This window comes from Meriones unguiculatus, chromosome 11 (assembly GCF_030254825.1).
Source record: "Meriones unguiculatus strain TT.TT164.6M chromosome 11, Bangor_MerUng_6.1, whole genome shotgun sequence".
NCBI lineage: Eukaryota > Metazoa > Chordata > Mammalia > Rodentia > Muridae > Meriones > Meriones unguiculatus.
Genome location: NC_083359.1, coordinates 74254029 through 74281951, shown reverse-complemented (window position 1 = coordinate 74281951; position 27923 = coordinate 74254029). Strand labels below are relative to the sequence as shown.

The window sequence follows — 27923 nt, the reverse complement described above, 5'->3', positions numbered from 1 at the left end:
CGCCCGGAGGGGCGGGGCCGCCGGGACAGGCGGGGGCGGCGGGCGTACGGAGGAGCCGGCTGGGGCGGCGCGGAGACACGATTGGCCGCCGGGGAGCGTCACGTGACACCCCGGGGGTTCCCATAGAAACGCTTTTCTGCGGTCCAGCCTGGCGCGGGGCGGGGGGAGAGCGGTCTGGGATTGGAGGCTATGGGGACCTCGGGCGCGTGGCCTGGACTGCTGTTGCCGCCGCCGCCTCTGGTGCCAGCGGCTTGTGGTTGGGGTCCGGTGTGAAGTCTGGGTGACCGGACGCGCGCGTGGGATGGGATGGGCTGGCTGCGGGACCTAGTAGCCTGCAGTCGGCAGGAGTATGAGGCGGAGTGATGCCCAGCACACAACTAGGGATCCGAGCCCTCCCTTCGGACCGAGCGACCCCGGGGGCTGCGTTCCCGAGCTGAGAGCCCCTTCCCGGGCTTGGGAGCTCCCCGACGGCGGGAGGTCCCCAAGGACGGAGTCGAAAGGTCACTTCTTACCTGTCAGTGCTGTGTGACAGCATCGCCGCTGGACCTGCAGGATCTGAACTCGGTAGTCTTTCATCCGGAGGGAGGGAAAGATGCTTGGGCCGGGGCCGGGTAGCGAAATTGGGGCAAACTTGTAGCATCTTGTAGAATCAGTCATCGCGTCTTAAAATAAGTAGTTATTTGGAGCAAGGATGCCAGAAGAGGGTGGGCGAGTTAGGCTCTTCGGTGCTGAGGGGAAACACCATGTGCGAGGATTAATTGAAACTGGACTTTGAAGGTTGGTATTTATGGTTTAACGTTCTTGGGAGCCGGTAAAACCTAGCTTTTTGTTATAATCCATATCCCCGTTTGTGAGATCAGAGCTTCTATTGAGGAGGTAGAGCCACTAAGATTAAAGAACTAACAGCTGTGCTCTGTGCATTATACTGTAGCACAAGTATTTATAGAATGAAATTAATTCTGACTCGTGGCTATGCCGTGCTTGGATGCAGGACTACCTGGTTTCACATACAGCAGGAGGCTGGAGGCCGTCCTGTTGAGTTACCTACCTCATTTGCAGTGCTGTATTGAAAAAGAACACTGGGCTCGGGCTCAGAAAACAGTGGCTGAAGTCTGGACTTCTTGCCCTCATAATCTGCGTGATTGGGGCACGTTGCTTTAAAACTGGAACCTCGGATTTCTTATTGCTAAAAATGGAGCTATTGTGCTTTTCACAAGAATGTTCCCAGGGTTCAATATGCGGAAATGCTTCAAAAAGACTCAAAAATTTTGCATATATGTGCAGTGTGTTACTGGTTTTGTAGCACTAGCTTCGTAAATCACCTAATGAAGTGTCATGTTTTATCTTGCTGACGAAAGAGATCCCAATATTCTCAAAGGTAGAATCTTATGTATTTTTTTTTTCCTGTGAAATAAGATTAGGTATTCGGAAGGTAGTCAGTAATGCTTGATGAGTTAGTGAAATATAAAAGGCAGTACAGCTTGAGATTCACACTGAGAAATAGGCAATCAGTCAAAAGGAGGAGAAAGATCTCAGGATCAAACATTTGTTGACTATAGGCATACATGCATGTACACATATGTGTGTGTGTATGTAGAGAGAGCACTGTGAGTGAAATGGCACCCCTCCCAGTATATCGTCTCGTTGATAGAAGTGGCATTTCCTTGATTCAGATTCACATTGTGAGCTGGTAAAAACTCTCGTGTCTTAAGACAGCAAAGGAAAAATTCCTACCTGGCAGCAATACTTATTTTGAAAGTCATATGCTGAAATATAAGATCATTATTATAGTGATGGCATTATGTAACTGAGGATAAAGATTTGTTTCAATGTTTTTTTTTTCTGTTTCAATCTTGTGTAACTTCCATAAGAGCTGCAAAGCATAGTCTTTTAGACGTTAAAGCTGACTGTACTTTTTGTTCTTTTAAACTGAGATTTTCTTTGAAGAGAAAATTAAACATTACATACACTGTTGAGTGCAAACGGAAACAAGGATTTAAGAGCTAACAGCCCTTTCTCAAGTCCTATTTTTTTTTCCTATTGTCTTAACTTGGATAATTTTTTTTTTTTTTTGTTCTCTTTAGAACTGGGGAAGAATCCTGGGGTAGAAAGCAACTTAATGGAACAATGAGGACTGAAAAAAAAATTAGTTGTTAAAGATGTAATTATCTTGATTGCTTAGAATTTTGGTCCTCATGGATTGTGTTAAATGTGACAGTGTTTTGTTTTTTTTTTTTGTTTTTTTTTTAGTAATGCCTCGCTGTGCTTAGGATGTGGTGGGTGGCCATCACTGCTAAGTAGTCAATTAATGATATCACAAATCAATTCCAAAATAACATTTAAAAATTTAGTATTTTAATGAATACATTACTTCCCTACCATCCAGTAGTAAAAATTCTTTACAAGATTTAAAGGAAATGTTTGTTTCTGAAGAAAACTGTTCTTGTCTTTTAATTAGAAAAGGCACGGTATTTTACTTTCTTGTAAATTCTGATTTTTTTTCTGTTTCCTATGGTACTTAGTCATCTTAGGTAATTTTATTCTCTTTGGGTTTTTCAAATGAATCCTTTCCTCTCATATAAAGGATTTGTTTGGTTTAAGATGTGCTTATGGTGCAAATAACTAGGTTGTCTTCAACCTCAAATGAGAGCGAATCTGAATTTCCTGAGGGTTATGGCTGCATCTGTAGGTCCTTGTTTCTGTGATGTCTCGAAAAGCCAAGGATCGGGGCCAGTGAGCTGGGGCAGCTTAGGTAAAGAGTTCAATCACCAGGACCCACGTGGTGGAAGGAGAGCCAACTAAACTATGCTCCTTTAACCTTCATGGGTGCACCGTGGCTTGTATAGGTCTGTGTGTGTGTGTGTGTGTGTGTGTGTGTGTGTGTGTGTGTGTGCTCACATTGCCCCCATATATGTTAATAAGAAAAGGCCAAGGACCTAATGAAGTTCTCTTAGGAGGAGGTTTTTAGACATCTTAAGCCAAGTACACTATCTTCTCTGCTTTTTTTTTTTTTTCTCACAAACTCTTGCCACTAAATATTTCAAAAACAATTCACTGAGCCCTGGAGCATAGCACTGTTGTTGTTATTTTATCATTTGAAATGAAAAATGAACTTTAGGGATGAGGCTATAGCTCAGTGGTAGATTGCTTACACTTACTTGAGATTTGTGACACTATGGGTTTAATCCCTAGTATCTCAAAAAAACAAAAAACAAAAACAAAAACAGGTGAACTTTATTAGTCAAATATGTCAAACTTGAACTATAATGTAAGATATGTGAATTTCAGTTCTGGTAATGATAGGTTAATGCCACTATTCTCAGTGTAAACGTTGTGTATAAGAAGATTTTTAGCATGTTTTCCATATGCCATGGTGTGGTTTAATGCTCCTACTAATACTCAAATCAACTTTATTGTGAAGAAACCCTCCAAAATTCATAGTATTTGTGATTACTTCTACATGCTTTTATGATTATACAGTGAAGTACAATAGAAAGTTCAGTGATTTAATTGTGGAACCTTAATACTTTAGTACATCAAAGATCTTAACTAATTATCAATCTGTACTCTTAGGCATGTGTGTAAACATGAGTATATGGATGCTTGCATGTGTGTGAACATGTGAGAGATCAGAGGTCAATGTTGGCTATCTTCTGCTATCCCTCTCCACTTGGAGCTCACCAATTCCACATGACTTAGCCAATAAGTCACCAGTGTTCTCCTGTCTCTGCCTCCCTGGTGCTGGGATTGTAGGCAGACGCTACTACCCCCAGCTTTTATGTGGGTGGCAGGGATCTAAATTCAGGTCCTCAGGCTCGGGCATTGAGCACTTTATCAACTGCACCGCCTCCCCAGAGAGACTCTTGACTTCCCAAGAAACAGCTGAGTTTCAAAAGAATCAACTTTGTTTTTTTAAACATTGTAGTGAATGAGATACTATTTATGATGATATATGGATTTTAAAATACGTTATTGGGATTGGAGAAATGGCTCAGCAGTTAATGTACTCTTTTTTTTTCAAATGGAGGATCCAAGTTTGGCCCCCAGCACTCATATCAGGTGGCTCTAGGGCATTTGACACCTTCTTCTAGAACCTGTGGACATCTTTAGTCATGTGTTCATAACCTCCCCCCACAAATACATAGACATAATTAAAAATAAGTCTTTAAAATATATTATTTTATATCCTTTTCATATCATTAAGCTTTCTTAATATTAATAGTCATTTTAAGGCAGCTCAGTATACAATTACAATATTTGAAGTGATGGTAATTTGTATCTTCTTTTGCCATTTCTTTAGAGTAACAGAACTTATAGTATGAATCTTTATATATAAAGGAGATTGGTTAGAATGGCTTACAGGGTGTGGTCCAGCTAATCCAACAGTGGCTGCCCATGAATGGAAGGTCCAAGAATCCATTAGTTGTTTAGTCAATGAGCCTGGATGTCTCAGCTGATGTCTTCAGTATTCAGATTTGGAGATTCTGATGCGAGGGGGTTCATTGTCAGCATGATTAAAACAGTATAATTTGGGGAAAAAGTTTCCAGACAACAATCATTCTCATTCCAGGTTTCTAGGCAACAAGCCTTCCAATTTCAGGTGCACAATAAAACTGAAGGTGTGACTACTTAGAAAGTCCATTACAAAGTACATGTGACCATGAGGGTGGGTTTTATAGCTAAATGGGCTAGAATCTAGTGAGGTCTCTGACTGAGATAGTGCAGAGGTCAGCAGGCTATAAAATGCAGGTGATATCTCTCCTAAGGATGGTTTTATTAACTGAGAGGGAGAGTCCAAGATAATTATTTAGGGTATTTGGGTGAGGTTTGCCTCTGTAGCAAAAGGTAGGTGAGATCTGCCTCCACAGATAGCCAAAAGGTCACCAGGTTATTAACAATATCCACTCCCAACCTTCAGAGTGGGAAAACAGGTATTTTGTCTCTTCCATTGAGGAGAAGCTCCCGGTTTCCCTAGTGATCTGTGGGCAAAAAGACCTTTGTGCCCCCAACATTCTTACTATTAACTATGTAAACAAAATAATAAAATCAATCCTTTTCTCCTTTAATCTGATTATCAAAAATACAAGCAACACATCTTTGTTATAGAAAATAAATGACAGGTTGAGGAGATGGCTCAATCAGTAAAGCATTTGCCTTGAAAGCAAGAGGGACTGAGTTCAATTCCCGGATCCCATGTAACGCATAATGGAGTGTGCTTGTACATCTATGCTAGGGAGGCAGAGGCAGCAGATTGCTGGGGCTGACCGACCAGTCAGCCAGCATAGCCAAATCCATGAGCCCAGGCCAGTGAGAGATCCATTTCGTGGTGGAGGCAGGGCAGGGCTGGAGAGATGGCTCCGAAGTTAAATGACCAATCAGCCAGCGTAGCCAAATCCATGAGCCCAGGCCAGTGAGAGACCCATTTCACGGTGAAGGCAGGGCTGGAGAGATGGCTCCGAAGTTAAAGAGTGCTCATTTCTTTTGTAGAGTTAAGTTCTGTGAAGGGTAGCTCATAACCACATGTAGCTCTAGCTCCACATCTGACACTTCTGACCTCTCCAATGGTCAGCACCCATGTGCACATACCAGACACATGTAATTAAAACATTTTAAAAAGCAGAAATTAAAAATTAAAAACAGCCTATGCGGCTAGCGACTGGGGAATGACACCCGAGACTGACCTCTGGCCTCCACCTGCCTTGTACACAGGCGCGTGAATAGCAGTTCCCCCATGTGTACCTGCACACACAAGCACAGAAATACATGGCACACTCACACGTGTGCACACCTCCTCCCGCACACATACTCTCAGTGGCCGTCGAAGCTCTTTTGAAATGTATGGGTATTTAATATTAACCACATTCCCAATGTTGTACAGTCTTAACCACAATTCATCATTTTACAGAGCTGAAACTTTAGATCTATTAAACAATGACTCCCCACTTCCCCCTCTCCAGCACCTGACAAACATCATTTTATTTTATCAACTTGACTTATTGGGTGTGTCATACAAACTCATAGTGTTTGTCATTTTATGACTGATTGAATTCACTTGGTACAATGTCCCCAAGTTCATTCACTTGTGGCATCTATCAGAATTTCTTTTTTTATTTGAATGCTAACATTTCATTTCATTTTATTGTTATATTTTAAAATATTTATCACTCATTTATTTGTGTATGTGTGTATCTGTACGAGTACAAGTGCCAGCAGAGGCTAGAAGAGGGCATCCATTCCCCCGGAACTGGAGTTACAGATGGTTGTGAACTGCCATGTGGGTGCTGGAAAGCAAACTTGGGTCCTCTGCAAGGACCAGTGCTCTTAATCACTGTGCCATCTCTTCAGCCCCTAGCATTCCATTTACATAACAAATGCTACATTTTGTTTACCTACTTGTGTCAAGGGATAGGATTTATTTTCTTACACTTTGGGATAATATGTTACTGTAAACATGGGCTCATAACTACCTCAAGTCTTTACTTTCACTTCTTAGAGGTATATATCAAGAAGTAAGTTTATATTTGCTTTTTTTCTTTCTTTCCTTCCTTCCTTTCTTTTCTTTTCTTTTTTTTTTTAATAGAAAGCAAGTGCTTTTAATTTTAACAAATTTTAAGTAAAATAAGTCCACATTCTATTTCCTTGGGTCCGCTATTTGGTACCCCACAGTCAGATAATCTTGGGATTTATGTTTGCCATGCTGGGTGAAGGCAAATGGGGTGAGTTAAAAGCCAAAGCTCTGTCATCTAGAACAGTCTAGAGTCTCCAACCCAGATTGTGTTGGGTACTTGGCTTTCTGCATCTAGAAGATGGCTCTGGGTACAGTTTGAGCATAATTACCAAGAAGTCACAAGGAGCTACTTGTGGGAACTGGATTTCTCAGACACCACGTGCCATTAGTGAAGCTGTGGAGAATAGAACATGGGCTCTGGAATCATGCATAGATTTGACTATTGGCTCAGTCATCACTTTTGACTTACTGCTCAGGCCCTTATAAGCTCTTTGCAAGTATTTTCTTTTTATTTGTAAAACAGGTATAATAGCACCTGCTTTCTAGGATTATTGGAGGGACTGAATGAGTTAATACTTAAGTGCTTAAAATACCTGACATAAACTCTCAGAAAATGTTGGCTAGTAATAGTATTAATTAGTGGGAGTTGCCACGTGGCTTTCCTTAGAGCCTTGAAAATGAGATGAATAGGATTACATTTGGTGAGCTAAGCTTTTCGCTAAACTAACTATGTGCTATGGGTCAAAAAGATGTATAGCAGAGGTCTGGCAAAGACCTGCAGTCACTAAAGGCTCACAAGTGCGTGCACAAGTCAAGATATGTAAAGAAAAAAGATTTACTGTCAGGTCAGAGGGGTGAGGATTAGACCGTAACTTAATGAAGTTATTGAATATCAAGAAATCTGGATGTGGAGCCTCACACCTGGAATCCCACATTCAGGAGGCTGATGGAGGAGATTGTCTAGAGCTGGAGGCCAGCCTGGGCTACACCGGGACTACTAGGACAGCCTGGGCTACACAAAGAGAACTTGTCTCAAACAACATTATCAACAATAAATGACAATAGAAAATCAATACGGTAAACACAGCAGGAGTCAGTTATAGACCGTGCTGTCTCTTATAGGCTCCACATACCCAAACACTCCAGGAGACAGAAATCCCTGCACATACCTCATTATTTTATCCCAAACAACAGGCATCTGTCTGCAGAACCAGACAGCACAAACATTTAACTCAGACAGTCACATGCTTGAATCCTCATTCAAATCCAGCAAGCTTCTGATTATAATTCGTACACAGGGAAGACTGCAAAAGCTGGATGACTTAAATGTTTGTGTGCACATGCAGTTGTAGGCCCCACTGGAAATCAGTTTACTAGGCATCTCTACATGCCAGCCTTGGGAGCTTTGTAAATCTGTCTACTTCTGATCCACATCCATTCTTTTCAAATTGTCTACATACATAATTGGGCCTAAAAGCTGAGAGCCAAATTCTGAGCCAGACTTTTTCAGATCTGTATCACTAACTGATTTAATTTGTTGGCTTCTATTTTATTTATTTGGAACTTCATTTTGGGTGGTACAGTGATATTCCTCCCCCTATCCCCCCAGACAGAGTTTCTCTATGTAGCCCTGTCTGTTCTGGAACTCTATGTAGATCAGGCTGGCCTTGAACTCACAGAGATCCATTTGCCTCTGCCCTTGAGTGCTAGGATCAAAGGCATGTGCCACCACATCTGCTGGTAGTGATATTTTTCAACATTACCATTGCCAGTTTGTTGAAGAGGGTCAGAGCATCCAAACTTCTCTCTTTCTCTCTCTCAATCTAATGAGCAGGAGCCCACTGTGCAGTGAGTAGGCAAGACATGTCACTGTGTGTAAGAGCTCACTCCTTTGAAAAGTTGCTTTGCTGTGTATTTTCTTAGAGCAGGCAGAGCTCAGAAGTTCCTTAAAGAACATAGCTGAGGCGGGTGAATGCTTGACTAGCATACACAAGGCCTTGGGTTCAAATACTGATTACCCTAGAAACTGGGTGTGGTGGTGCATGTCTTCTAATTCGATCGCTTGGGAGGATCAGGAGGTTCAACATCATCCTTGCTCTTACTCCTGCTTTTGCAGAAACATTACTTTTTTTTTCTGTTTTAGGAAAGTTCTGTCTGGCATTGGTGATGCATGCCTTTGATCCCTGGTTTGGTAGGCAGAGGCAGGTGGATCTCTGAGTTCAAGGCCAGCCTGGTTTACAAAGTGAGTTCCAGGACAGCCAGGGCTACTGTAGACAGGCTGTAGACAGTGAAACCCTGTCTACAAACAAACAAACAAACAAACAAACAAAATCTCACTGTGTAGCCCACATGTGGCTAAGGCCATACATTTTTTTTTTAAAATATAGTATTGGCCTGAACTTGTGACCTGTTGTTCATGTTTCTTTTCTGAGGTCCAGACCTGTCTAATTAGTATAAACATGTAATGATCCAGGGCATTTCCCTTTCCTATAAGTCGGCCAACATTTCTTCTCTGGTTATATACCACGGAAATCCAAATTCGTATTTGAAACTTGAGTTCACAGATTTCAGACTGTGTACTTTGAGACCCGAGGGATGTTGTGGTCTACTTCGCCTCTTTGAAGATTCATTTTATAGCAATGATTTTATCTTTTTAATTTGGCAGGAGAGGCGCTAAGGAATAAAGCCAGGGCCTTGTGATCTTAGGTGCATACCATGGAGTTAGGTGCTCAGCCCTGATTCTATTCTTAGAATAATTAGACATGCCAAATTCCTTATGTTGCTGTTCTTTTTTTCATAGTATTCCAATTTATGGACATAGGGTTTCATAATTTAATAATAATATTCAATGTATCTCTTTAGATAATAATCACTGTATACATTTGATAAAATTATATTCCATTACTATGATCAAAATCTGTAGGCTAAAGACAGAAATTTTCTTTAAAGATTTTATTCATGTTTGTTTTAATGACAATTTACATTTCTATTCCTAAGACAATTTTTTTCTTATCTCCTCCTCTCTATTCATGGAATATTATGGGATTTAATGTTAATTTTAGCATATTACTTATTAAAGTAGCGTGATTTTGAGTCAGCTTTGACTCTGCATGTGAAAATGTAATGGGAATTTGCATATGAATGTACTTTTTCTATAGTATGAATTTATATATTACCAAGGGAGAAATGAAACAGCAAATGTGGATTATATATAAGCAATGTAATATTTTTCTTTTCTTTTCTTTTTTTGACACAGGGTTTCTCTATGTAGACTTGGCTGTCCTGGACTCACTTTTTAGACCAGGCTGGCTTCAAACTCAGAGATCCACCTGCTCTGCCTCCGAGAGCTCTGGGATTACAGGCCCAGCTAAGCAATGTAATTTTATTTAAGTGACTCAGAGGGTTAATCAAGGAAAATTTCTTAAAAGAACTATATTTTGAAGAATTTAAGAGGATGTACACATATATATTGGCAAAGAAGAAGTCAGAAAAATGGAAAGAAATATACATATATTTTTGCATTGTGGAGCTACAATAGAAAAGGGATAATGGTAATAGTTACAACCAAAGATATTTTATGGAAGGTGGTTAAACAGGCACTGGTCCAGAGTGGATAAAGGATGGTGAGGAGTAGTGGCTGGTGAATTTTTTATTTTTTTTTTATTTTTTTTTATCAGTTACATTTTATTAACTCTGTATCCCAGCCATGTCCCGATCCCTCATTCCCTCCAGTCCCTCCCTCCCTCCCTCATCTCCACCGTGCCCCTTTCCAAGTCCACTGATAGGGGGGACCTCCTCCCCATTCATCTGATCCTGTTTTATCAGCTATCTGTGGCTAGTGAATTTATTGAGATGGAGAGTCAACTGTGCTCCCTACATTTTGAGTGGATATTGTGTTATATGTCACAGGAGAGGAGAAATTAAAAAGGAGGGAGAAAAGGAGAGGGGAAAAAAAGTGGGAGAGAGAGGGAGGGAAGGGGGAGAGAGGAGAGAGAAGAGAGAGAGGGAGAAAGAATGCACTTGAGTACTTAATTTAGAGTGCCCTATAGGAAATTGCCATCTTGATGATAAGGAAATAAGAACGTTGGAAGCCAGAGAGAGTGGTGTGGAATTTAGTATAGTACACGATAGAGGTGCCTTTGAAGATCCTCACACATCATCCTGCCCCTATGACCTACTTGGGAGGGAGAGTTCTGAGTTGGAAAGATCACAGTAGGTTTCCAAAAAGTCAAGTTTTGTAGCCACATATAACCAATTTGTAGAAGAGCTTTTATTACACAAAACAATTCTGAATCACCTTAGAAAAAAATGGATTGCCCCAGAATCTTTTGACCATAGTCAACAACCAGTGAAAAACCACTGCTTTGCCCTGGAGACAGCACTTAATGTCAGTAACTTTAGGTGCTCTCTAATTTTACAGCATATGTTATACTGAAACCAATTTAGGAAGCTATTTAATCCACATCTCTTTTGGAAAGATAATGTGGGTAGGCTAGAGCAATGACACTCCTTTTCTGCTTCAAAACATGTATTTTGGGGCTGGAGAGATGTCCTAATGGTTAACAGCACTGTGCTGTAATAGCTGCGCTTCCAGAGGACCTGGGTTCAATCCCCAGCACCCACATAGCAACTTACAACCGTCTGTAACTCCAGTCTCAGGGGGTCTGATGTCCTCTTCTCCAGGGCATTGTACACACATACATACATAGACATACATGTAGGCAAAATACTCATACACATACAAATAATAAAATAAAATTTAAGAAAATATTTATTTTGTTACTATTACTTTTAGAAAGAGCAAGTTGCTCATGCTAATTTTGGATTATGTTGAAAATTGTATCACTTATTGTGGTTGTTAGAGTAAATAATCAGGTTTTGCTTTTATGACATCAGTTTATCCCCAGTCAGAGCCGGGAGAGAGACTGTCTAGTTTTTGCTTACCTGTCTAGTAGATTGTTTGGCTTGATGAAGACAGTGTTTGTGTCTCCCATCTCTGTTTTTTTTTTTTTTTTTTTTCCTTTGCCTCTCTGCTGCTTACAGACTCGTCTGTGACCTCCACCACCTCCTCTGGCTTGCCTGTGGAAGGTTCTCTGAGGTCTTCGGCCTCAAAGGATGACATTTGAGGCATATTCAAGTGCTTCACCACATTCTGTGGGTTTGGCCTACATGGATTGGCGGTAGATCTTTATAAGGTTCCAGCGTGAAAACAATAGGAGTCCTGAGGTCCTGAGTTGCCATTATCCAGGAACAGCATTGTTTAAGGGATGGTTTCCCAGAGCTGCCCGAGCCTTCATGTTCTGATGCTCTTTTTGCCGGCTCTGAAATACATCAATAAAATAGGGCTTCACACCTGTTATGGAGTTTATTTCATAAGCATTGTACCTGTCAGCCAGTATTCGCCCAGGTGTAACGGGTGGGAGAATAGTCGATCCTGGGACACCACTAACAAAATTGTTGACAATAAAATGCCAAAGGCCACCACTTATTGGACTCAAAGCCACCTGGGGCTGTAAACTGGTCAGACCCTGAAGAGCCTCATGGTTGCATGCTGAGGTAGGAAATTGATTCTCAGTATGAAAGATGAGAAAAGAAAATACTAAGAGTGACATCTGAATACGTCACCAGGAAACTCTGCATTTTGCTAAGGCAGCAGTGGTTAGCCTCATTGCAAGGGGAGTTGTTGGAATACAGGATGATACGTTTGATGTTGCTGTTATGGGATAAGCATGAGTCACGGTGACCATTCCTCTCAAACAGCATCGATCCTGGGTGGCTGTGATTCCCAGTGCAGTTACTAGCACGGCCCTTTTGTATCAAGTCCCCAGAGGAACTTCTCAGCTCATAGAATGTGAGGTGTTTTGTTTGAGGGTATGTAGACCATGGGAATCCAAAAATGTGTGAATTCTGTGTAGGAAACATCTTCGCCTGTCCAAATGTGGTAAGGCTAGTTAGAGCAGTTTAGAGGGAAGCTTAGCCAGTGGTGAGGTTTGACCGTCGTTCCACCATGAATTAGAACTCCTCAGACAGAGGCTCCACTGTTGACTTCTAGCTGCAGATCTAAACAAGGAAGAGAAATTAGCCATGAAACTATAGTGGGAAAAACTGAAGACAATGCATAAATTTACCAAGCTCTAGTTTCCTTTGAGGAAGCTATCACAGCAGCACAGTCTCTATCAAAGCATATTTTAACCTAAAGGTGAGACATATGAAAGTAGATTACAGAGTTCAAGATTCATTTTCCCTTGTTGAGGCTGTGGTGGGTGCTGGGGGAAGGGGGAGACTAAAGAGAAATCAGAATACAACTTTGCCAGTTTCACGGAGTCCATGTCTGTAGAGCAACTGGGTTAACAGAGTCAGTTCTAGAAACAGACTGCTACATTCAAGGCTGGGCTGTTCTGCTTCTTGAGCTTAGTGATTCTTAGCTTTGGTAAGTCCATGAGCCTCTAGAGCCACAGCTTCCCTGGCTGCAAAGATGACCATAGTACGTACTTGTAAGGTTGTCTTAGGATTAACTAATATATATATATATATTATTTATTAACTATTATATTAGTTAATATTATTATATATTACTATATATTAACTAATATATATATATATATATAATGTCAAGCTCTTCACTGTGTGCCAGACATGACTCAACCAACCGTAGCTCTTAGTGGCAGCAGTACAAGTCCCATGGTGCTCCCTACTTGGGAAAGCCCAAGAAGCGAGCAGGCTTTGTTGTTTTGTTCCTGATTTCTTCCTTTGACTCTTATCTGAGAGTGGTCCCGGCTGATGGACAGGACCTGGGTTTGGAATGTGCTTGCCTTTTGAATGAGCCGTTTCTGAAAACCACTGGCAGTAATATGAAGATGCTGTATTTTTCAGAGTTGGCTCTCAGGGTCAGTTTTGCTGAAGGTCAGAGACTTCCAGAAGTACCACTTGTGTATTTTTTGGCTATTGGGCACAAATTCACCCACATCTGAGCGCTTATTTTCAGTTGGTGGGCCTTGCTGGAGGGGTTTCCAAAAGTACTATAATGGAAACACATTGTTTCTTTAGAATATAGAAAATCAGTGCTTCCTGGGATGTTCAATCCCAAATGTTGAGATCCTTAAGTAATGGCTATTCTTTTAAACATATTTCTCGAGCTATGTTTTTTTTTAACCTGGGGCATTATGATATAGATGTTAAACCATTTTAAACTATTGTGTAAGTACCAGGTGTTTCATGTAGAGAATAACTGAATGTATAGAAAAAAGAAGAAACTCACCAGTTTGTATGCGTTTATATTACAATTACTAATTATAGGTCTCTTCTTTCAGTCTCTCTCCCTCTCTCTCTCTCTCTCTCTCTCTCTCTCTATATATATATATATATATATATACACACATATATACAGACATACACACACACACACACACACACACATGTGTTTTGTATTCCGCAGGCCATGTTTTATAACCTTATTTCACTTGTAGAGCACCATAGAATTTTCCTGTTAGAAAAATTACTCCAAAAAGCAATATTCATGGTTATTTAGCATTTTATTATATAACTATAAAATTTAAATTTTTGCCTCTTTTAAATATTAACAGCATTTTGATGAATGTTTTTCTAAGTAAATTGTTTCTGTGTCTGATTCCTTTCAGTTAGTGTAGATTATCCTTAAGCCATTGTATCTGTCAAATTGTTTCCTAGAAAGGCTAATTAATCTTACTGGGTCCCAGTGGTCATTGTCACCCATTTGCCAGTTTGACAGGTATGCACTGGTATTATCTGGTTGTTGTGATGCATACGTTTTCTCTTCCCAGTGAGCCTGAACGTATTTCACTGGCTTATTGGTCTGTAGCACTTGTTTTTCTCTAAACTGTTCTTGATCCCTCATCTCCTTTTAAACCTCATGTTTTCTGTATTGATTTGCAAGAGCTCTTTATGTGTCAATAGTCTTATGTCTATCATTTCTTAAAAGTGGAGAGATGGCTGAGATGGCTTAAAAGTGCTGAGATGGCTCAGTGGTTAAGAGTACTTAACTGTTCTTGCAGAGGACCCAGGATTGGTTCCTACGACCTACATGATGGCTCACAACTGTAACTCCAGTTTCAGGGGATTTTGATACCCTCTTCTAGCCTCTTTGGGCACTAGGCACACATATGGTGCACATCCACACATGCAGATCCATACATGTACAATACACTTGTACATATAAAAAGTAAACCTTTAAAATATTATCTGGTTTATAGAGCCCCTTGATTATGTTTGTCTTTTATTTTTTAATTTATTTTTTGTTTTATTACACAGGGTTTCATAAGGCCATTTTCATGCAGGCAAATAATATAATTTGAGTATTTTCCTATTGATGTTATTTAATTGCACTAAATTCTACATTTTATGTGGTGAGTCTTTATTTTGTGGTTGATATTTCATGTTGTATTCAGAAAAGTCCTTTTCATTAAGCATGATTAACTAGTCCTCATAACTTTCCTCAGTATTTATTTACTGATTGTCAGTCACATTACTGCGGAAGTGTTGCCATTGAGCTATATCTCCAACCCTTTTTCAGATTCTGTTTTTCTGGGGGATGAAGGTATGCAACAAAATCTCCGGTAGCCCAGGCTGGCCTTGAAACTGTAGCCAAGACTGACTTTGAACTCCTCATCCTCCTGCCTTGACTTCTTGCCTTCCCAGGTGCTGTGGTTATGAGCATTCACCATCATTCTAGGCCCCCCTTTTTAAAAAATTTTGATACAGAGTATCATTAAGTTGTCCAGGCTAGGTTTGAATTTGTAACTGTCCTGCTTCAGCCCCCTGAGTTCCTGAGTAGTGGAGATTATAGACACACACCCCAGGTTAAGCAAAGCATTTGTGGCTTGGTTGTTCACATATATCTTTGCCCAGACAGCAAGACAGGTAGGGCAGATAATACAAGTCAGGTAAACTATTATATCCATATATATATATTATTTATTTATTTGGTTTTCTGAGACAGGGTTTCTCTGTGTAGCGCTGGCTGTCCTGGACTCGCTTTGTAGACTAAGCTGCCCTCAAACTCACAGAGATCCTCTGCCTCTGTCTCCCCAGTGCTGGAATTACAGTCATATGCCCATGCCCAGCTCCGAATGTATTTTCCACTTAGACTTTTGAAATTGAAATAAGTGTTTGCTTCAGTGGCCTCACAGTTCAGTTATCATTGTCTCTCATATGGGAACATTTTGATGCCCTGTCTTCTCGGTTTATTTATTTTCTCTCTGTGTTATATGTGTACATGTATGTGTATGTGTTTAGCAGTGCACGCTCCTGTGGAGGCCAGAGATTGACTTCATGTGTTTTTTTCTTTCTACTTTTTTTTTTTCCAAGATAGAGTTTCTCTGTGCAGCCCTGGCTGTTCTGGAACTTGCTCTGTAGACAGGCTGGACCTGTCTCTTCCTGGGATTAAAGGTGTGCACCACCACTACTCAGCTCACATATTTTTCTTTATTGATCTTCATCTTAGCTTTTGAGGCAGGCTCTCTTCCTGCACCTACAGCTTACAGTTTCTGCTGGACTGGCTAGCCACACACCCCAGGGATCTGACTGTCTGCCTCCCACCAGGCTCCAGGGTCACAAGACATGCACCTCCGTGACTGACTTTACACATCTTGGGGATCCAAACTTATGGGCTCAGGCTTGCACAGCAAGCACTTCACCCTCTGAGCATCTCTCAGCAATCTGACTTCCCAGTTCAGAGGAGCCCAGACACTATTTCATTTGATTGTATGAAACATGTGAGTTTCCTGTGGGAATCTTATGGAAAATGTTTTAGAAGCTCTAGTCTAGCTGGGGATGAAGTATGACTGTGTTCACGCTACCATTATTCAATGGCTATCAGCCCCACGGTAACTCTGGCACCTCGGACTTCAGAGTATAGTTTTTGTTTGTTTGTTTGTTTTGATCACTATATAGTCGTAGCTGGCCTGGCACCTGCTGTGTAGACCAGGCTGGCTTTGAACTTGCAGAGGTCTGCCTGCCTCTGTCTCCTGACTCTGGGAGTTAAAAGTGTGCCACCCCTGGCCTACACTGTAGATTTGTTTTCATCTCTGAAGCTAATTTAACCCACAGGATTTGGTGTTTGTCTCAGCTTCCTCCTTAGGACAACATATCCCTGATGCAGCTGAATTACCTTAAGGCTTCCTAGTCCTTGGAATCACTTTGCTCGGGGAAACTGCTTTTAGCCCTTGGCAAAGGACAGGTGTCATGGAACCTAAAACGATTTCCTGCTAATCTTGAGCATCAGTCCTCCCTGACCTCCTCAGGCAAACTCATCAGTCTGCTGTCATTGCTTGTTAAGACTAAGCCTAAATTTATACCCATAAGTTTTGTGCCTTTAGTGTGGCTCACCATTGAGTGACATCCAGTTCATCATACCAATTACAATCCCAGCCCACCAAAACTTTGGGCAGAGCTCTGAGAGTCATATAGAAGAGTGGGGGGCTAGAAGGATCTGGAGGGGATAGGAGCTCCACAAGGTGACCAACAAAGCCAACAAATCTGGGCACAGGAGGACCTGCAGAGACTGTCGCACCAACCAAGGACCATGCATGGAAAGGACCCAGAACCCCTGCTCAGATGTAGCCAATTGGCAGCTTAGTCTCCATGTGGGTTCCCTAGTAAGGGGAGCAGGGACTTTCTCTGACATGAGTCAGTTGCCAGCTCTTAGACCACTTCTCTCTGGCAGGGCGGCCTAGCCAGGCAACAGAGGAAGAGGATGCAGGCAGTCCTGATGAGACTTGATAGGCTGAGGTCACATAGTAGGGGAGGAGGGCTTCCCCTTTCTGAGGACTAGGGGAGGGGAGTATGGGGGAAGGGGGAGGGAGGATAGGACCAGGAGGAGATGAGGGAGGGGGTTACAATCAGGATGTAAGGTGAATAAATTATAAAAAAAAGACCCAAACATTTCTTATTAATTAAAAATGTACAAAAAATAAAAAAAAGGGAAAAATAGAACAATCCCAATCCACCAGAGAAAAATGCAGTGACACAGAGATGAATACAAGTGAAAAAAAAGGAAGGTTTAAAACATGATTTTGTTAACAAACACGCATCACAAAGACCAGCAGGGACAGGGGGAGATGGCTCAGGTTGGGTAAAGTGCTTGCTGTGCAAATGAGAGGACTGGGAGAACCCACCTAAAAGCATGGGAGCCCAAGAGAGGCGAGAGGGAGAATCCTAAGCTGACTAGCCAGACTAGCCCAAATGGCAGGCGCTAGGTTCAGTGCGAGAGCCTGGCTCACAAGGTAAAGATGGAAAGCATGGAGGAAGATACTAGAGGTCAGCCTTGGGCCTCCACACTCTCGGGCACATAGATGCACATCCAGCCCACCACGTTCACACGGTAAGAACAGGAACGCGCACACGCATGAACACCATGCCCGCATACACTTAGAACAGACCGGAAGGAACAGTGATGCCATCAGCAGTTGGAAGATAAACTGATACAGATGAATTTCTCTCCCTTGTGTATCAGCGTTTTTGTTTCACAAATGACATGGAAAAGTATCAAGAGGACCCATTGTGTCTTCATTACTATTTCTGAAACTTGTGTGTGGAACTAAGAATGCAGTGACCCATAACTGCCATTAGGAAAGCAGGGGGTCCTTAGTTATTCACAATAATGGCAGCAACGTGGAAACTCCTGGTTAGTTTCCCAAACATGCTCTTATTTCCACTCCTCTTCTGCCTGGGTTTCAGCCTTAGCCCATCACAGTGCGTTACTGTCTGGAAGGCGATCCTGGTGACCATTGGCTTTGGTATAAAGGAAGGAGCTCTCCAGTTCTTGTTCAATGGCTTCCCAGTGACAACTACTGAGGTTCTCTACTGTTGTTTTCTCTTTTTCTGGAGTTGTCCTTTTGCCAGCCTGCTCTAAAGGAAAGAATGCCATTCCCTTTAAGCTTTTATAGGACTCAAGGTTTATTGTATGACGTTGTTATCGATTATAGACCACTTATATTAGTTTTTTTTTTTTTTTTTTTTTTTTTTGCTTGTTTTTTTGATTTTGGTATCTGTCTCTTTGTTTTTTCCTATCCAGGTAGCCCAGGGCTACTTCAGAAGCCTTGACTGGCTCACAGCCCAAGTGTGTTCCTGGCTACTTGTGTTACTAATTGCTTGGTTGTGTGTCACCCTTCCCTCTCCCCCCCCCCCCCCCCCCCCCCGCTTTGCCTGCGCTCAGGACATACACATTGTCCTCTGAAGAACAGACTTGCTGGCAGTAAGCATGAGAGATGTGGGGAGCCACGCTTGCTGGAAGACTCTCTCCCTCTCACACCCAGTGGTGAGTGGCCCTGGACTGTGGCCATGGCAGGACAGACTTCCCCTGTTTGGCATAAGCAAGCCACGCTGTGAGGACAGACTGCTCCGGTTTCAGCCAGCTAGTATCTAGCGAGCGCTGCTAAGGCACAGTTCTCACCGGAGTAACTGGAGACTGGAGTTTGCCCTTCCCAATCTGTGCACAATCTGCTTGGAGCTAAAAACAAATGTCAGCAGTTATAATTACCATCATTTTGTCTCCAGGCTTGGATCGCACTCCAGGTGTGAGAGGCGCTGGTCCTTCCTTTGTTTTTCCTTGAAGCCTTGTTTCACTTAGATTCAGAGGGCATTTGTGCCTTACAGACTCACCTCTGATACCACGTCAGGGCTCTCTTGCAGTTTCTGTTAGTTCTTTTAATTTTTCTGGCCCAAGTTCATCCTTGCTGAGGTGTGGCTGCCTCTAAGAACACTGTTGAATTGGTGCCATGGTAACGTTTGGAAAGTAGCTACTGCTAGGATACGGCTCTGACACTTATTACTCCATTTGCATATCAAACCACCTGTTCCAAAGATGAAAATATACATTTCTGCTTACTTATTCCCATCCGGACAAAAGAGTGATATCTAACAGTTTAAGTGAATGTGTTGATTTTTTTTTTTTTCTCTTTGTAAGAATAAAACCCAAGGCCCTCTTCTAGCCTTTTCTGTCTAGAATAGATGACAGGCTTAGTTTGTGAATGAGATTTGGGATGCTATTGTCTTTGCAGGTGCCGGGGACCACTCCTTGGGAGGTCTGCCTTTCTGTGACATTGGTTTTGGAAAGAGCAAGGACAAACAGACCCATACTCCCACTTTTTTTTTTCTTACAACATTTAAAAAATTATTTATTTTATATGTCTGAGAGCTCTGCCCTGCTTGTTTGTATCTGCGCCACGTACACCAGGATCTGAGGAAGGCAGCAGGGTGTATCTGAACTCCTGGAAGTGGATCACACACTGTTGTGAGCCCACCATATTGGATGCTGGGAACCAAACCCAGGTCCTGTGCAAGAACGACCAGTATTCTTGCCTGTGGAGCCATCTCTCCAGCCCAAGGGGGAGTTCTTTATTCTGTCTAAATAGGAGTTAGGGAAAGTGGCAACATTTTCCGTTCCCTGAGACATTTCTTGGGAAACTGTTGCTATTTGTATGTATGGCTTCCTTCATTTTTCTTAAAAAAAGATTTATTTATTTATTATTTACACACTGTTCTGCCTGCCTGCATGCCTGCCAGGCAGCAGAGAGCACCAAATCCCTTTAGAGATGGTTGTGTGCCACCATGTGGTTGCTGGGAATTAAACTCAGGACTGTAAGCAGCTCGTGTCTTAACCTCTGAGCCATCTCTCCAGCCCAACTCCCTTCATTTTAACAAAAGCTTTGCTTCTGGTGTATCTGTGGCCCTTTCTCTGTTCATCCTTTTTCACATTTTCCCTGCTCACCGTTTCTCAGACAGTGGGTAGTATACTGTTGTTATCCACTGTGCTCTTTTTCCTTTGCTCTTCCTCAGGCTCCGGGACTGAGTAGGTGGTGATTGGTGTGTATTCCTATTAGTTAGTACTCACAGCTTTTAAGCTATGTACTCCAGCTCCTCAGGGAGGAGGGCTCCCAGAAGCCCCCTCTGTGTGCTTGTATTGTTGTCATTTGTGACATGCTTCCATGGTTGGTGCCAGCAGCCCCCTCTCCGCCATTGGGCTCCTTGGAGGCTGGATATTTTCTCTGGGGTTCTGTGTTTTCTGAGGTCTCAGGTGCACCTGTCAGTCCTCAGCTAACGATAACCAGTAACTTTTGCTGCCTGGCTTCCTTGGCACAGGTGCCCTTGCATCTCCTGCTACCCCACCTTTCGCCTGGGCCACACCTTTCTTGATTTTGCTTTTGTGTTCAGAGCATCTCCTCACTGAACGAATTTACAAATGACTGGGAGTTGATTCCCATAGCTCATCTTCTACTTAACTCTGATAAAGGATACTACACCCTATTACTTGGAAAAAAAACAACTGTGTGTGGTGGTATGTGCCTTTATTCCCGGCATGTACTTGGTGGGTGGAGGTAAAGTCTGGCAGATCTCTGTGAGTTTGGGACCAGCCTTGTAGTGAGTTCCAGGCTAGACAGATATATATATTTATAAAGTCATTATCTAAAAATCCTTTTAAAAGTGGCAATTCTAGAAAGCTGTTGAGATGCTTCTGCAATAAAAAGGTTTAGCTGTGCAACAGGCTCTAGTCAAAGTAGGAGAAGGAGGAAAGAGGCCCCACAGGCTCTGCGTGATCAGCCCGTGCATGCCATGCTCCTTCAGTGGTGGGCTGGATACTCACTAAATCGTGTCCTAGAGAGATTCAAGCTGAGAGGAGCAAGAAACCAGAGCCTCGTAATATCACTCAGTTGTGTAGTAGGGTGGTTTTAGGAAGCTCAATTATATTAAAGATATATATTAAAGTTCTAATTATCATGTAACAATGGAACATACTTATATGTAATGATCAGGCTAATTGGTAAAACCATCACTTCAAATATTTAATATTTCTTTCTGTTGGGAACATTCGAAGTCCCCGTACAATTTTGCAACACGACTAATTGCTGCTAAGCGTGGTTAATTTCCTGTGCTATAGACATTAGACATTGTTCCTTTCATTTAATTGTATCCCTGCACTTGTCACTATACACCTTTCCTCTTGCTTCCCAGACTTTGAGAACTCCCATTTTATTGTCTTCTGTGAAATCAGCTTTTACACTTTAACACATGAAAACATATAATATTTGTCTGTTTGTGGGACTTATTTGACATTATATCCTCCAATTCCATTCCTACTGCAAAGGTGTTCTCTCCTCTCTCCCCTCCTCCCTTCTCTTCCCCAACTTTCCCCTCCCCTGCATGAGGTGTGTATTCACGCGCCATGGCATCTGTGTGGGGATTAGAAAGGCGGCCTTGGGGGTAGATCCTGGCCTTCCACCTTGCTTGAGACACCTGTGCTCACTGCTACTGTCACCAGGCTCGCTGGCCTGTGAGCTTTCTGTGATTGTTCTGTTTCTGTATCTCAGAGGACATGCTGAACTACAGATGTGTGTGTGCTACTGCATCTGGCTCTTAACGTGGCTTCTAAGGCTAACACTGAACTTTATTGTCCCATGGAAAAAAACAAACTAAAGCCTCGCCAATAGTTCTGAGGAAGACCTCTGCTAGGCAGATTACTGCCCCCCCCCCAAGGGAGAAGCTTCTGTGCTAGCCCACCTGCCACACTTCATCTTCATGCTGATGAACTATGTGTATTATCCACATATATGTATGTAATTATACTGAAGATTAGGAAATCTACGTTTAAAAAGACCTTTATTCGGTTGACTATTCCAGTCAGTCATCTGGCAACCTGACCTGGGATATAGCCAGGATGGCTGTGCTTGCGAAAGGCTGCATGGGACGTGCTGCTTCTCTTGAGGGACAGGAGTAATTTCCGTTTTATCGCTCGCGTTATTAACTTTTATTCGAGCACACTGTACTTAGTTAATTACATAATACTTTCTGTGTTGCAGCTCGGTCGGCACTCAGATCTATGTAGCAGTAGGAAGTCACTTGGAAACAGGACCTGACTTGGAAAAGCAAGCCTGCAGTGAAGAAGGACAGAGGACTCAGTTGGCTTTGGGGGGCTTGCCAGGTGGTTTGATGGGAAGGATAGAAAGGAAAAGGGTGGGTTGAAAGAAAAACAAGACAAAAAAGTGAAAGACGACCAGGCGTGGCAGCACAGGCCTGTACACTCCTAAAGCCAGGAACACAAAGGCAAGAGGTTCAGGAGGAATTTAGGGTTATCGTTGGCTACGTAGGGAGTTCAAGGTCAGCCTGGACTGCGGAAGAGCTTATCTCATAGTTTGGGAGGAGCAAAAGATGGATCTTCTAGTTTGGGTTTGCAGACAAAATGGCCACAGGGTGGCAGCACAGGCTAGACAGCAGGGACTGGTTTGCCCACCTTTTCTCAACCACACTTTAGAATTCTTCCTTGTGGAGGTCCCTCATCTCCAGGGAAACAGCCGCAAATGCCCAGGATTGACGGTGCTTCTCTGAAGGGAGGTGTAGGGGAAAGGTGCTAGCAAGATCCCTGCAGGATATATTCTTCCAAAGAAGGCTTCAAACTGGCAGGACTCACTTTAAATTCTAATTGTAAATAGATCTAAAACACAATCATTCTTTAAAAATTTAATAAAAATTATTTTGTAAAAGAACAAAATGGCAAATAAAATATAAGTCCACTTTTTCTATAATTGGTCCAATAGATCTGACCATTTTTTAAAATTAGTGCTTAATAAATATAAACAGAATGCTTGTCTGTTTTTGCTTTTTTTTCTGGCACCAAGAATTGAACCCATAGCCTGGAGTATGCTGGGTGAGTACTCTGCCTGGGAGCCACATTCCTAGCCCTGGGTTTGCTTTTGTTGCTTTTATTTTTGTTATTAAAGCTTAAAAACGATTACTAAGACCAGTGGTAAAGATTATACCCTATGTTTCTTCTGGAGTTTTAGTTTCAAGTTTCCCTAGTTAGATCTTTAATCCATGGTAAGACATTTTGATTTTTTTGATTGTGTGTGTGTGAGTGTGTGAGTGTGTGTGTGTGTGTGTGTGTGTGTGTGTGTGTGTGTTCAGTGTGGGACAGAGCCCCAGTTTCAGCCTCTAGCTTGTGGATACCCAGTTTTCCCAGCAATGTTTGTTGAGTAGAGTATCATTTCTCACTGTGTTGTAACACAGTGCTAAAAATCAGTTGATGTATGTGATTAGACATAGTCATGTATGTCTCAGTTTATTTTGGGACTCCGTATTCTGTTTTGTTGATCTCTATGTCTAACATGATGTAAATCTCCACATAACAAAACAAAAAGAATTTTCTTTGTAGAAGAATGAATAGATAGAAAAAGACATAAAATTACAAAAATAATACATAAGGCTTATTAAAATTATAAACATAGGTGATTAACATCGAGAATCACTGTGACTTTCATGTGTCATAAAAGCTATGTAGTAGAAACATGTATGTTTTAAAAAGATGTGTGTGTGTGTGTGTGCGTGTGTGTGCGCGTGTGGGTGTACCCACAGGCAGTGATGGGTGTATGGAGATAGGAGGACAGTTGGTTAGATGATCATCTGTTCTCTTCTCACTTTTTTGTCAGGGTCTCTGGTTATTTCTGCTTCTGTGCTGTGTAACCCAGGCTAGCCTGCTCATGAGCTTCTGCTTGGGTCTCCTTTCTCCACTTCTCATCTCGAAGTGAGAGTGTGTAATTACATATGTGGAATGTTGCATCTGGCTTTTATACAGGTTGTGAGAATTGACCTGAGGTCTGCACGCTTGTTCCACTAGTGTTTTTGTCTACTGTGATGTCTCTCTGGCCCATAAATTGTATATTTGCTATGCTGTGTACACACATTTTATAAACACTTTGGATTAGTATGTTTATTTTCAAACTTTTTATTGTGATCAACTGATTTGCCTTATTTGTTTAATCTGTTGAAGTGGCGTCAACACTAGTTTGAAGATACTAACCTGTTCTTATATTTTTGTTGAAAAGCGTCATAAAGAAAGCCAGCCAAAGAAGTGTGTCGCTGGGCACACAGGAAGAAATTTCAGAACAATCTCACAAGTTAAGGATAACAATATTAAACATTTGTTTGCAATAGAACAAAAGTGTGTTTCCAAAATTCATTACAAATTCTTTATTCATTAATTATTCTAACAATTTATCCCACTCACATACATTGAATTAAAATCTTATGTTAATAAAAGCAATAGCTAAGTGACAGCAATCCTCCTCCACATAGGTCCTTTATTATAGAGAATACAATATTGAAATATTTTGAGTTTTATTCAATATTTGACGGTCACTTTTTGCTGATGTGTTATGTTAAAATCATTATCTACTCCACTGGTAACAGTTGTTAAATTATGCAACATGACAAAAAATACATTTTTCCAAATCCCATCTCTTCATCTGCTGCTGAAAAACAGGTCATATTTTCTATTTTCTGCTTCCTTGGAAACATTGACATTATTGTCCTACTAAAAATTTTTACATATAAACAGGTCTGGCTGTCCACTATCTTTGAAAATTCAGAAAGCCAGGCAGTGGTGGCGCATGCCTTTAATCGCAGAACTTGGGAGGCAGAGGTGGGCAGATTCTGAGGCCAGCCTGGTCTACATGGTGAATTCTAGGACAGTCAGGGCTTTATAGTGAGAATCTGTCTTGAGAAAGCAAAAACCAGAAACAAACAAAACAGCAAAACAGAAAACTTAGGCTGGCTTGTAGCGGATAGAAGGCTTTCCCAGCAAATACAAGGCCCTGGATGAGCTCTTGTGCACTGCTCCCCACCTGCCCAGCCCACAAAACCAAACAGTGACCTTGGGCCTGTCCTATTGCTTTGTATACTGTAGAAGTCCTGAGATATCCATCTGTACTGCCAAAAGTACATCTTCCCACCCCATACAGCATAGTTCCCATAGATAACCATTATTCCTTCACATAAAATTATAGCTGCTTATGATCGGCTTTGTTGAGGTATAGTTTATTTATACTGAAATGCACCCATATGAAATCTACAGTTCAATGAATTTGAACAAAATGTGTATATTTATGTTATATAAAAACACAGGACGTCTCTGCCCATCCCAAATTTCCTCTTCCCCCTCAGCCACCCCCACCAATGGCTTTAGACAAATATTATCTATTTGGTTTTTTTTTTTTCTGTTGATGAGATTTATTTTCAGAGTTTCCTAGTACAGAGGCTCCTTGACTTACAAGGAGGTCCTGTCTTGATAAACCCATTGCACAGTGCATGCTAGAAGCGTCACAGGGTGGTTTTCTCCAGATAACCCGCTTAACACCTTCCTGTGGCAGTCCATGCCCTGCCTGCTCGCCCTGTGATTGTCGATGATGGGCCGCATGAAAGGTGGTGGGGGATGAGCTCCAGACAGAAGCCGCATGCCCCTAGCCCAGGAAGGAATTGAAACTCAAAACTTGAAGTATTGCTTCTATAGAATCACTTTTATGTCTTTGTAAAATCCAGTTGAACTGCTGTAAGCTGGAGAATGTGAACGGAGTCACCTAGTTTGTGACTCTGCCTTCCTTTGCTTTATTGAGATCCCTGATGTGACTGCGTGCAGCCTGTCAGTTTAAAAACCGATGAGTGTCTGTAGAGTGGTTTGAGTTTCATGACGAAATCGATAGTACGTGGACTCCACCGCCCACCCCACCCCCGCCAACCCCCATGCCTTCTGGGTGGACGTGTGTACTTCCCTACTTCCCTCATTGTCAGCATCCCATCACAGCGCTATATTTGCGAAGAGTCACGAGTGTCTATTGACACATTTACTACCCAAGCCCACAGTTTGCCTTAGCGTCCGCTCTTTGTATGGCACAGGCTGGGCGAGGGTGTGGCACAGGCTGGGTGACGGTGTGGCACAGGCTGGGTGACGGTGTGGCACAGGCTGGGTGCTTTTACAAGCGTGTGATGGTGTGTGTCTACTGCTGCAGTGCCAAGCAGAATGGTTTCACCGCCCTAACAGTGGTCTGTGCTCTGGTTACGCAACCTTCCTTCCTCTAAGCACTGCTAACCACCATTGCCAGTGCCAACCTGTGCTGACTGCTCATCTTTTTACTATCTCCGACTTCTTTTCCCTTTCTAGACTAGCTGGGAGTATACTCTAGATACCCAGGTTGCTTTTTTCGCTTACTGTATCTTTGAGGTTGCACATCTGTTATGGGTTGTGCCTTTAGTGTTGAATCCATAACCTTCTCTTGTGCCCAGGGTTACCTCCATTCTATTTGGCGTTGTCTTCTCAGAATGTCATAGTTTTGTATCTACATGAACTTCTGCCATATGCTTAAGATCTTTGCCTAGATACATTAAAAAAAAACAAAACATGTTGATACTCAGTTTCAGGACTATTTATTGAAAAGACTATGTGTGCTATTTGCTGCATGTCTCAAATGGAACCTGGGATTCCCATCATCTCCCCTTATCAATGCACAGCTTTCCCACTGTGTTGTTATCACCAGAGGAGAAATGAAGACGTAATATCAACCATTGTGATGCCTGCCTGAAAGTAAGGGGGGTGGAAGGGATAGGGTCGGGGGGAGACTAACACTCCTCAAGGCTGACTTGCAAAGAGCTTTGTTTCACTCACCCAAAGCTCTTTGTTCAGGAAGCTCTAGGGGAGCCAATAGGCCGTTGACAACTCCATTCTTCAGGCCTTTCTGTGTGAGCGCACTCACTGACCAGCGGCAGTCTCTGGAGTCAGAGGTGGCTTCTGCTTGCCCTGGGCCAGTGTGCCAAGAGCAGTGCCCTTGGACAGTGGTGAGTTGTCTCCGGCAATCACTGAACACAGGCTGGAAATAAATCTGTCTCATGCCTCTTGCCCTGCAGTATCAAAAAGCCCAATTGTATGGCTGTCTGCTGATCATACCTGTGACAGGGTGGTTATTAAAGCCCGATAGCACAGGGTGGATGGCTCTCCATGTGTCAGGGAGCGTGTCTGAGCAGCCGGGTCGCCACCCCCAACAGTGCACCTCTTGTTTACATTACTGAAATTTCAGATTTGATACTGACCTCAGCAACTCTGTAACAGCTTTCCAAGTTGGCGAATGTCAGTCCTCTCATTTCTTTCATTTCTTTTGACACAGAATTGGCTATTTGTCTCTTGACTTTCCGTACAAACTTAAAATTTTTTTTTGTATGTATGTGTATTAGTATCCACAGAGGTCAGAGTACAACCTGCAGGAGTCAGCTCTCTCCTTCCACTGTGTTCCAGGGACTCGCACTTAGGTTGTCATGTTTGGTGGCAATCACCTTTATTTGCAGAGCTGTCTCACCAGCCCTCCATACAAACTTTTGAGTGAGTTTGCTAAAATTGGCAAAACCACTTCCTGGGATTTAGCTTGGGATTTCGTGAACTCTCTAGAGCAAGCTGGGCAGAGCTGACCCTGACAGTGGTGAGCAAATGTTCTTATTCATGAGTGTGAAATGCCTCAACACTTACTTAATCCTTAGTATCTTTCATCAGAGTTAGTTTCCTCGTATAGACCTTGTATAAACTTTATCAGATTTGATATAGCTATTTCATTTATGGGGAAACTAATAT

The 27923-nt window shown here is 42.2% G+C and overlaps 2 protein-coding genes across 3 annotated transcripts in view; one reads left to right on the top strand and one right to left on the bottom strand.

Moving 5' to 3' along the window:
- Positions 1–98: 98 nt before the first annotated feature.
- On the bottom strand, positions 99–27192 carry Apobec4 (apolipoprotein B mRNA editing enzyme catalytic polypeptide like 4). The gene is given in 8 exon segments (XM_021632882.1): positions 99–332; positions 11550–11674; positions 11677–11742; positions 11745–12094; positions 12096–12410; positions 12412–12526; positions 18245–18391; positions 26970–27192. Coding segments are annotated over 8 exon segments (1575 nt in total).
- Positions 134–27923, top strand: part of Rgl1 (ral guanine nucleotide dissociation stimulator like 1) — a 257262-nt gene continuing 229472 nt past the window's right edge. For both annotated transcript variants that reach the window (XM_021632873.2, XM_021632871.2), the window contains exon 1: positions 134–564. The gene's annotated coding sequence lies outside the window, so the exon portion shown is untranslated. The remainder of the gene's footprint in view (positions 565–27923) is intronic.